Genomic DNA, 11,380 nt, shown 5'->3' on the forward strand with positions numbered 1-11,380 from the left:
GGCTTGAAAGGCAGATGCTGTCAGATGATAGAAAGGTTGACTTTTCCACAGAATGGTAAATAATAAATTATTATAATTTAAAATATAATATCAGGAAATCGGCGTTATTTTCCTTTGCCACTAGTTGCAAAATAGAACAAGATCATGAAGAATGTCTTTTTAAAATGCCATTTGCTCTTACCATATTTGTATGTATTGGGCTTGGGGCAGAGTTGGTGAAAGAGAGAATTTGCAGATTAGAAAAAGAACTTGCCTGGAGCTTTGTATTTCAAGCAATCTGAGCTTCAGTTCAGAGTTGCCATAGCTTCTTGAGTAGCTGTAATGGATCCAATTATGAAACAACTGCCTATCAAAACCTGTTGTCTCCTGCTTGCTTCTGAACAGCTACAGATTCTCATTTCTCCCCCTAAACTCTTTTCTTTTAGGCTACCAAAGACTAGGTCATTTGACAATCTGACTACAGCCTGTGACAATACCGTGCCTCTGGCCAGCCGGCGCAGCAGTGACCCAAGCCTGAATGAGAAGTGGCAAGAGCACCGGCGCTCACTAGAATTGAGCAGCCTGGCTTGTCCTGGAGAAGAGCCTCTTGATCCCGACAGCCTTGGGAAGCCGACCAAAGTGCTGAGTGGTGCAGAGCTGTCTGTTGCAGCTGGAGTGGCTGAGGGACAGATGGAGAACATTTTGCAAGAGGCCACCAAAGAGGAGAGTGGGGTAGAAGAGCATAGGGGGAGCATCTGTGAAGTGCAAGAGGTCAAAGAGGAGACTCTTTTTGAAAAGGAGAACAAGGGGAAGACCCCTGAGGGCTCAGGCATTATCCTTCATCAAGAACCAGAACTGGTTGATGCGGCTCTGAGGAGCTATCCAGACACTAGCTTGTCTCTGTTTTCACAGGATATTCCTCAGCAGCAGGGTGGACATGGTGTTCTCCCCAATTCTTTCCAGGAGTCCCACAGAGGAAAGGAGGTCCCTGAGGAACAACCTCGAATAGGAGCCATCCCAGAGGACAGGGAGGAAGCAGTTCTTCCAATTGTAGTTGATGCAAAAGTTGGCTATGGTACCTCACAGTTAAATTCTCTGCTACCCTCCCAACTCCCATTTGAGGCCAGAGGACCAAACATGGACAGCTCCATAGACATGTTATTGGAAGATAAGGAAAATGGGTCCCAGGGCCATAACAGACCTTGCCTGGTAAACAGAGGCAGCTTAGGTGGCAAGGACATACTTCCTCAAGCCATGGAGCCTAGGCCTTCAGAGAGAAGCCTGGTTGAGAGGCCCCAGGTAGGATCTGTGGTGCATAGGACTTCCCCTGGCAGCACCCATGGCCCAATGCATTCTCCTTGTGCCTTGCCTTCAGCCGAATGTAAAGAGGGGCCTGTGTGCAATGGTGCCCCAGAGATGGAAAATAAGGCCTCCGAGCAGTCCCCAGGGCTTAGCACCCTGCAAAAGTACCCCACTCCCAATGGGCACTGCACCAATGGGGAGGCTGGTAAGAGCAAGGACTCACTGAGCCGCCAGCTGTCTGCCATGAGCTGCAGTTCTGCTCACTTATACTCGAGGAACTTGCACCACAAATGGCTGCACAGCCACTCTGGGAGGCCATCTGCCACAGGCAGCCCTGACCAGCCCTCCCGCAGCCACCTGGATGATGATGGCATGCCTGTGTACACGGACACTATCCAACAGCGCCTGCGTCAGATTGAGTCAGGCCACCAGCAGGAAGTAGAGACCTTGAAGAAACAAGTCCAGGAGCTGAGGAGTCGCCTGGAGAGCCAGTATCTGACCAGCTCCTTACACTTCAATGGGGACTTTGGTGATGAAGTGGTGAGTTCACCATGGTACCTCCCTACCTGCATACTACATACTCAGCTGCACACCGAGGCTTGGTGCCTTTGAACCCAGAGCATGGTAATGGGTACAGATTGGAGAGGCCCGTTGTAACCCTGTTGAGAGGCTGGATAGAAGTCAGTCTCACCCATGTGAATGGCAATCTGCCCCTTTTCTTTTCTGCCTTGCTTACTTTCTACCTGTGTCCTACATGTGTTTAGGCAGCTAGAATATGGAAGAGAGTTGGCACTTGGCTATGTGGTTGGTCACATCTCTTCAGAAAGCATCATATGTCTTAAGAAGGGTTTGAACTCCTGGGCAGAATTAACATTTGTAGGGCACTGTCAAATATTCCTGTCAAATTGTAGTGCCTGTCTAACCCCAGTAGCTAGTAAACTATTAGCCTCTCCAAACATGGGCTGTAGCTGTGAACATTTAGGGTTTTTTTAAATAGATATTTGTAATGCGGAAAGGGATAAGGGTTGGTCTTAAGTACTGTCAAGTTAGCACCGTGGGACCTGCTAACTGGAAGTAGAGGTACCTGAGGGGAGCTCTCCAGGAGGTGATAGCCTCACTGGATGTGTCTGACTGGTGTTCAAGTAGAAGTGTGAGCCTGACTCTGAAGCAGTCAGTGTACACTAAAGGCGGGCTCATCCAATGACTTTCAATTCAAACTGACTTCTTGTGTTTTCCTTCATAGTAATAATGGTTTCTCATTTTCCCAAAGAGTCCTTCAGAGAGAAGGAGGCTATGCCCCAAAGCACTCAGTTTTAACTAAGTGGCAGGGTTGGATTGACAGGCCCACTGGAGCAGCTGACACTCAGAGTTCCTAATCCCACCCTGGTCACTTCTACCCCACTTACTTCCTGGAACCCAAGGCCCATCTTTCCACTCCAAAGTCACACCATTACAAATTTTGACCTGTGTATCTCCCTGCACCTGCTCGACCCATAAATCATGAAGGCTGATGTACCTGCAGATTCGGCAGCCCTAATATCCAGGCCCACCCAAAGTCCTCAGTGCTCCCTTCTTTACCAAGCCCTTTCTTCTGGGAGGAGACCCAGGTTCATTCTGTTCAGCTGTGTTTGTTTGCCAACAGACTTCAATCCCCGACTCGGAAAGCAATCTGGATCAGAACTGTTTGTCTCACTGCAGCACAGAGATTTTCTCTGAAGCCAGCTGGGAGCAGGTGGATAAACAGGACACGGAGGTACAGGCTCAGCCCCTGTTCTGAGTGCCATCCATGCTACAGTTTTGCAGTTCTTCTCTACCCCTTTCCTTACCCCATGCCCCTGGCTAAGGATTGACCTCGTAACTCACTTAGCCTTGAGCTTCTGTCTCACTGCTGTGAATCCCCATCAAGCCTGGAGTTTCTGAGCCAGGGAGACTCAGCAAGCTGGCCCTCTTTCCTCGTCTGTATGAACTGGAACCATGCCAGCTCTTATAACAACCCAGGGTGCTGCTGCCTGCCACTGTTATCTCAGGGGAGTTTGGAATCCCTTCGAGGGAAACGATTTGGACTGGCGCCTTTCTTGTACTGCTGACCTCAGACTTGCTGGTCTGGTGCCACTGGAGCCAGAGTGGTCCTGGTGACTTACCCCAGCATGGATCTGCTGGCTCCAGCTGGAGGACCCATTTCATGTCACTAACCTGGCCCCATCTGTTTTACAGATGACCCGTTGGCTTCCTGACCACCTGGCTGCCCACTGCTACGCGTGTGACAGCGCCTTCTGGCTCGCCAGCAGGAAGCACCACTGCAGGTGCCATTGTGGGGTGTGGTGGGATGGGCCAAGGCGTGGAGTCTTGAGATTTGGCCTGGAGTCAGCAGACTGAAGAGATAAAGGCACTTGGCTGGCTGTGTTGTTTGAGGCGGACCCCAGGGTCTGTGGGACCCTGACTCATCTTTTGTGCCTCTGAAATTGATGCTTGCAGAACTGCATTTGGTGTTTTCCAATTCAGAGTCATCATGACTAAAATTTGAAGTGTGCCATTGATAACCCCTCTTTGTTTTGCTTCCCGGATTGGTGGAGCAACAGCCACCACCCAAACCACCGTTTCTTATTCCAAGAATAAAATTTCCTCCCATTCAACATGAGTGCTATGAGCAAAAATAGTTTTCCTCCAATGGGCAGGGAACATCATTTTTCTACACCTTATTCTGTTCCTTACCTCAGACTTGTTTCCCTGGCACCAGTGATGAGCAGATGTAACTGGGGGAGTAATAGGGACAGCTGAGGGCATAGTCTTCAATCCTTAAAGCCCCTCACTTTTCTGCTATCTCTGTTGGGGTTGTGAGTTGCTAGGGATGCTTTTCCCCAGCTGAAGTGATGACTGGAGGATGATCAGTGTTCTTGAGGTAGAACATTTATCTTAATTGTGACATAACTTGCCCACAGAGTGACCCTGGATTGAAAATGGGGCCACCTCTTTGTCTAAGAATGATGTTTCTAAGACTGTATATCTCCCCACACTCCACCCCAAGCCCAAATGTCTTTGGTTGGCTTCTCCTCTGAGCTTTTTCTCCCCTCCTTGCAGGGACACTGACCGTGTTGATCAAACGTGGTGAGCATTTGCAACAACCTGTCTGTGATGTCTGCACATCTACAATAACTTCTCCACACTAACGCTGCTACCTCCCCCTCTCTGCACTCATTGGAATGAAGTCTGGGGTTGGGAGTTACAGGCAGGCAGTTGGGCTTGGGGTGGTGGGGGTGGGGACCAAAGCAGCTGCCTGAGACCATTGGGGCTGAATCAAACTCTAGTCTTATAGTCCCCTCCTGGCAGTGCAGGTTGGCTGAGCTATCTTGATTATGACAAGTGACTGTGATTCTGCAGGACCTGGTTTAGTGGAGTTGGGTTTCTAGAGCTGTTCTTTAAGAAATCAGGCCCAAAAAAGGGTGATCTTTCCAGAGAACTCTTTTAGCATGGAAAATTCTGAAGGAAGATTTCACTTTGGGTCTTTTTAGAATCCCTTGAAGAAAGTCAGAAAAGCTTAACTAATCAAATTCATGTTAGGACTCCACATCTGATGTGAAATGTAGATATTCTGAAACAGATTTTGGTCATTTTTCAGTGTAATCACAGGTTCTTGCTGAGTTTTTGTTATTTTGTTTTTTGCGAAGTACTACATTCTAGAAATGAAGGTTTGTGTGTTTGTGTGTGTGTGCGTGCGTGCATGTGTGCGTGCGTGCGTGTGTTAGCTCTCTGTCCTTCCATTGCCTCATGTCTAGCCTTTTCCTTTTGTGGTATTCTTTTGTCCTCAAAGGGCAATTCAGTATTCTCTCCTCATGCTGGTCCTTAATCTAGCAGTGGGTTTACATTCTGAGGAGGATATATGAAAAGTGAGTGTTGCTGGTTAAGAAGGATTTTTCCTTTATCTGCTTTCCCCAAGTAGTTGGTGGGCTGTGTCAGGCTCCCTGGAGTCTCCCGTTCTTGGGCTCATTGGGATTTATTTGTATTTTGGAAGCCAGCAAAAATAGGATTGTAAGGTGGACAGAAATGCATTCTCTGCATTCCTTTTCCAGTTACTGTAAAGGGCACCTGTTTGGGTATGTGAACCTGTGCTACACAGGCACACATCAGAGCTGGGCTTTCAAATGGAGAAGAGAGGCCTGGGTCCTGGGTAAATTCAGGCCTTCAGGTAGACTTGATAGTCCCTAGAGATTCATGGGGGTAGGGGGACAAACCATAAATGACTGACACCTGTCTAATAAGGGGGTATGTGTGCACGTGTGTTCATCTGTGCTCTTCTTGTCTTTTCACCTTGAGCATGTGTCACTGGTTGCTTGTCTCCTGGCTTTGCATGCTGGCAGCAGAGCAGTCCTGGATGGAAGCAGTGTATTGATGTTGCTGCCTCCGAGCCTGTAAGCTGGCCTGTTAGGCAAGGCTCCTCCCTCCCCTGCTGGACCAAGTAGTTGTTTCTCTCATCTGAGGGGCTTGGTGGCAGTTCGCTGGACTTTGGCCTCTCTGTATTCATGAGCTACACAGAAGCCTTTGCCCAGGTGTATATGGCCCCTGGGTTTTCCTGAGTCAGGACTTGCCCATTGAGCTAGCAGCTGCTTCTGCCCTCGGTCCATTTGTTCTCATGGGTCTCTCTTGAGCAGCATCCTCCTGACACCTGATAACCTTGAGCCATGATAATAGTGAGGCAGCCAAGTGTCCGTGGTCCTGTAGTAGAAAGTGGTATGCAACTGTGTTTGGTAGGGAATCCCTTTCCTGTCCTGCTTGTTCCTGGGCTAGATAAATAAAAGTATTTAATCTTAGAGGAGTCTCCAGCACATCTGAATTTCACACAACAAAGTTCTGGTTTCCCCACTCCATGCCTTCCACCAAAACTGACATTATTTTATTCTTTTTCTCATCTTAAGGAATTGTGGGAATGTATTCTGCTCCAGTTGTTGTAACCAGAAGGTTCCAGTTCCCAGCCAGCAGCTCTTTGAACCCAGTCGAGTCTGCAAGTCTTGCTATAGCAGTCTACATCCCACGAGCTCCAGCATTGACCTTGAACTGGACAAGCCCATTGCTGCCACTTCAAACTGAAGCTCAGTGACCTGGGGCGGGCAGAGGCAAAGCTGCTGTTCCTCTGACAGGCCCACACAGCCTGGGCAGACCAAGAGGCCCGTGCACTTTGGAATGGGGGCATGGAACCACCTGTGCGGAGTGACAGAAATTTGGGATGTACCACTGGATTATAGATTGATTTTTCTTTCCTGTTTTTTTCCTCTCTCCCTTTTTTCCATACTCCCTCTGCCTTCAAAAAAGAGAAATGTCCCCTAGTTGTTTTTTTTTTTTTTTTTCCCTCTCTTTTGATGGAACACCAGAGGTTGCCAGACCCCCGTAACTGCTGAGTCACCTGCTGTCAGACAATGCTGAGGGTTGGCTTAGTTCCTCAGGATGGGAGGAGGCTGGTCAGAGTCAGGAGTGGAGACCTGAAATAGTGAGCTGGGGGCAGTGGGGAAGCTAGTGCTAATATTCGTGACCCTTCCTCATGTCGCCACCACATGGGAACTGCTTGGAAAACCTTTGCGGCTAGGGAGACTTGAAGCATCTTCCCTAAGAGTACTGCCCTCTGGTGCCTCTCCCTCGAGAGGGTCTGGACCAGTCCCTTTTCACAGATAGGTAACGGGGAATGGCATCTGGAGGGAAGGGCACATATTAAAGATCCCACTTTGGGAAAGGAAGGTGTAATCTCTGAGACAAGCAAGAGGAGCTGGGAATGGCAAGCATACCCTCTCCCATGAGATTCTGGGACTCTGTTTTTACTTGACATAGATTATCTAGGGCTCCCTTCACTGTCTAGGGTCTGCCTCCCTTGGCCAGACTGTAGCACTTCCCATCCTCAGGCATAAGTGTTCAGGCTAGTTAGAGGGCAGTGTGTCCTGCTGTGGCTAAGGCCAAGGTCAAGCCCTATCCTGAGCCCAGGCATATCTGGAAGGCATTCCAGGGCCTGGTCTCCCAAACAATCTTTCTTGGCTAGCACAGGGAAATCCAGACTCAGGGTTCCAAAAACTCCCCATCCCCAACCAAACAAATCATGGATCTCCCCCTTAAGGGGGCGGAGTAAAACCAGCCTTTAGAGTACAGGTCTCTGGAACAGGGAGAATGTCCCATACAATCAACCTCCTTCCCTTTTTTGGGGCAGCAGGAAAGGCTCAACAGTCCCACTGCCCTACACCTATGTTGCCTCAGTAGGCATGTCTGGCTGCTGGTCAGGCCACTTGGTGACTCTGCAGGGTTCCTTAGAGAAGTGACATGGCTTTTAGGAGATTCAGGGCACCTTTCCTCAGTAAGCTTTGGTGTGGTCCAAAAAGAGCCTTAAATCAAGAATATTTGTGGTGGAGGTGGATATGGGGAAGAGTGGAAAGAAGTTTGGATTTGTGCTTTGTAATCTTGGCATCCATGTTTTGTGCCTGCCCTCCCTCTTAGAGGGAAAGGGCCATGCTTGGCTCTGCTAAAAGCTGCTAACTGGTAACAGAGCAGATGGTAGTGAAAGCTGGGGTGAGGCCAGGGCTCTCTCTGACCCTTGGAAGCAACTCCCTGGCCAAGGACAAGTTATGTCTCAGGAAGGTGGCTCCTGTGTGTGCCTGGGTGTGGTTAAGACGTGGCCTAGAAGCCTTCCCTGGAGTGGTCTAGGCAGAACCAGAGCATCTGAGTGCGTCTTCCCAGTGGCAGCAGGTTGCTCAGAGTTTGAATTTAATAAAACAGGGTGTAGTTCTCCACACTCCGTGTGGTCTGACCATGCAGGTCAGGAGAAGTCAGTCTAATCGAATATTGTGCAGTTCCTAGTGACAGGTGCCAAGAGGTTATGATACGGGTTTCTTGGGTCTGATGTACAGTGTGAATAAATGCTTGCAGCTTTTAGCCCTTTTTTGATCAATGAAGCACTTTTTTATTAATATTTTCTTTGTATGTAAAGGAGGAACCATAACTCTCCATAGATGTACATATAACCCTTTTCTCCTAAAGAGGAGTCAGTCAGTGCTCCTATATTTTTCATTTTTTGTCAAAGCAAGAAGTAAATACTTTAGAATTGTTAAATATATAAATAAAGTGAATAAAGTTTAGTGTTCCGCATGGTAGCTTTTGCTAACATGTTCTAATTTTTTTCCCTCTGGTTTATCTGCTCTTCATCCCTTTTCCCTCTACTACAGAAGCAGTTTGAGGTGCTGCTGGGAAACCGACCTTTGGCAAAGGAAAACTACGATTTCAAACTCTGGACCTTGGCAAGGAGCTGCTCCACATGCCTGAACACCGAAACACATTCTTTAGGATGGTTTTGCCTCTAACATCTTCCAAGCTAAAAAAGGCAAAGTAGTCAGGCATCTAATAATCAGCAGTTCTTATCTGGAGAATTGAGCATCAGTAGTAATTAAAACTACCTCTGGCTTCCAGGCTCCTTTTTGCCCTGCTCTGATTATAGGGCAGTGCTCTGGCTGCTCAGTTCTACCCCACCCAAGGAACGTCATCTGCAGTGGAAAGTGGAAGGAGATGTTGGGGTTGGGAGGGCTGCCCGTCATTCTTGGACGAGAAAATATGGGTGGGCAGAGAGAGACCTTGAAAGCAGAAACACTGGATTATGTCCCTAACTAGAGGTCTCCTCCCCTACCTCCATACACTCCTTAGATCTGTAACCAACCAAGCCTATATAATACAGTCACTTCTTGACTAGTTCTTTGCAGGGTGTAGATTTTCTTTTCTCCATGTCATTATTGGGTATCCATCCCAACTCGAGTGACTTGCTCTTTGAGGGCTCTGTGACTTGCTCAAGAGCCTCTTTGAGGGCCTTGACCCTTTGGGGTAGGCTCTCCAGGATCGTTTTCTGGATGTACTCTCTATCTAAAGTACACAAGCATGTAAAAAAAAAAAAGCTCAGCTGATACCAGTTTGAAAGCCATGTATGCTGTCCAGCAGGTGATTGAGAATCAGCCTGTCCTCTGGGAGAAGGTGCTATCTGAGCTGCCTTATATCCGTCAGGGAGCCAGTCTGTTCAGACCAACTTGTAAAAACCTGAGTATGTGTAAGAGCCAATGTGTCTGTACATAGCTTCTGTTGTTCCTAAGAGCTAATGATCTAGCCCTCAGTTAAAACAGTAGCAGAACTTAGCAAGGTTGTTGGGACCCATAGATGGGAAGCTGGTGGCAATTGGAAGATGAAGAATCAAGTGAGACCTGCACAGTGTGGCTCAAAGGCAAGGAATGGAGAAAAGCAGTTCTGTATGGGCAGGGCTAGCTTGCTTTAGGTGATCATGTGGGGGAATTCTGGCTGATATTATGAGACCTTGAGGTCTCATTGAGGTCTCACTAACAGTGACCTTGAGCTGCCAGGATGTCCTTATCTCTGAACTTAACCTATTCTGGTGTTCTCACAATATTGCTCTATTTTCTGTACTTTGCTCTCCTTTACCCTGGCCTCCAAATTTGGTAGGATTGCCTTAATCTCACTTGTGAGGATGTACAGAAAAAATTTTCTTTATTAATTTGCAAACATGCTCACTGCTGACTTCTGTGTTTGCAAAGACACAGAATCTAGAAATTACTGTGGCAGATTAAGAAGAGAATGAACAAAAAATGGTGCCAGAGGACCTGTTAAACAATTTCCAGCTATTGTCAAATTGGAAATTGAGGGTATACTCTAGAATGAGATTAGACGCTGTTGTCCTTGAGACAGTGTATATATCATTGACTGTTGCCCAGGAAGCTAGGAGATCCCATACTTACTGAAATTGTTAACTCTAGCCCTGACCTCTATTGATCTTTTAAGAATGAGCTGATTTGAAGATGCTATTGTAGAATTTCGTTTGGCTGGTGCCTGTTCAAGTGACTAGTCCCCAGGGCTGCAGCTACACCCCCACTGATTACATTAACTGAGACAAAGGCTAACGGCCCAGTTAAAAATGGGCCCTGGGCTGTTGAAAAGCAAAGTCTCCATTTGGAGTTTTGGATAAAATGGCAGGAGTTCCAGCTCTTTAATTTCTAGTGACATTTTCTAAGAACATTTGTTCTAAGTTGAGGTTATTGACAAGATTTCTCAAGGGCAGGTCTCGAATCTACTAAAAGTTGCTAGCAGCAGCAGGAGGCAACCCTTTTAAGACTCTGCTCAAACCTGAGTCCCACTGTCCCCTGCACACAACTGCATTGATGCTTTGTTCCTCTCAGCTGTGTGCAGTTATCTGCTGCACATTCTGTGCACATACCAGCTGCCTCCCCGTTTAAGCAAGTTTCTTCTAGATGAAGCAATTGTTTGGAAGTGTGAGAGGGGTGAGGCCATCCTCTAAAATGGGAATTACCAAGGGTTTTAATGCTGCTATTTACCACTTTTTTTTAATCGCATCCAAGTTGTTAGTTTTCTTACATTGCACATAGCAAGTTGCATTTTGTATTTTCAGTAAGATTTGTTTTACATTGACATTTAAAATTGACCTTTAGCTGTTTCCTGATTGGATTAGAATGTTTTTTTTCCTTAATGCTAACAACACATGAGGCTCAGATGCTTTTTTTTTTTTTTTTATAGAGGCATGTTTTTATTTATTTATTATATTTGTTTGTTTGTTTTGTTTATACATGCACTGGGTACAGTCAGAAGCGCGGGAGGGTGAGAGAATTCACCAGAGCCAGAGCGGGGAGCAGAGCAGGCAGAAGGACTGAAGTACACTGCTGAGGGGAGCAGCGGGCGGCAGGAGAGGTCTGCGCACCATGTGGGACCCTCCTCCGGTGGCCGGGGAGCAGCCGGGGATCGAACCGTCGCCGCAGAGGCCGCGGGCAGCTTCGCAACCCAGCGCTCAACCGCTGCGCCACCGGGGAGGCCCGGCTCAGATGCTTTTTAAGAATTAAACTGTGTTGCTGCTGAGAGTAGTGCTTGCTGATGGTAACAGCATTGATTATGCTGTAGCCTCAGTGACCATTTAAACTAAATAAATGTGTCCTTTTCACCTACAAATAGCTGTTCAGCCCCTGGAATTCGGTTACCACTGATTTTCTAGCCAGTACTGTGACTACTGTATGAGGTATGAGGGATAAGTCAACTGCTTCTTAATTGGTCCAGGAGACAAGAAAGGAGC

The 11,380-nt window shown here is 47.5% G+C and overlaps 1 protein-coding gene across 6 annotated transcripts in view; it reads left to right on the forward strand.

The window, feature by feature from the left end:
• MTMR3 (myotubularin related protein 3) overlaps positions 1–10,822 on the forward strand; it is a 119,797-nt gene extending 108,975 nt beyond the window's left edge. For 3 of the 6 annotated variants that reach the window (XM_037510861.2, XM_037510862.2, XM_054695243.1), the window contains 5 exons: positions 426–1,821; positions 2,924–3,034; positions 3,496–3,584; positions 4,360–4,386; positions 6,192–10,822. In XM_037510861.2, coding sequence (XP_037366758.1) covers positions 426–1,821; positions 2,924–3,034; positions 3,496–3,584; positions 4,360–4,386; positions 6,192–6,363 — 1,795 coding nt within the window. In that variant the 3' untranslated portion in view covers positions 6,364–10,822. The remainder of the gene's footprint in view (positions 1–425; positions 1,822–2,923; positions 3,035–3,495; positions 3,585–4,359; positions 4,387–6,191) is intronic. The other 3 variants (XM_037510863.2, XM_037510864.2, XM_037510865.2) reach the window with 3 other exon arrangements.
• Positions 10,823–11,380: the final 558 nt, after the last annotated feature.

This window comes from Talpa occidentalis, unplaced genomic scaffold (assembly GCF_014898055.3).
Source record: "Talpa occidentalis isolate TD23 unplaced genomic scaffold, MPIMG_talOcc4v2.1 talOcc4.14, whole genome shotgun sequence".
Taxonomy (NCBI): domain Eukaryota; kingdom Metazoa; phylum Chordata; class Mammalia; order Eulipotyphla; family Talpidae; genus Talpa; species Talpa occidentalis.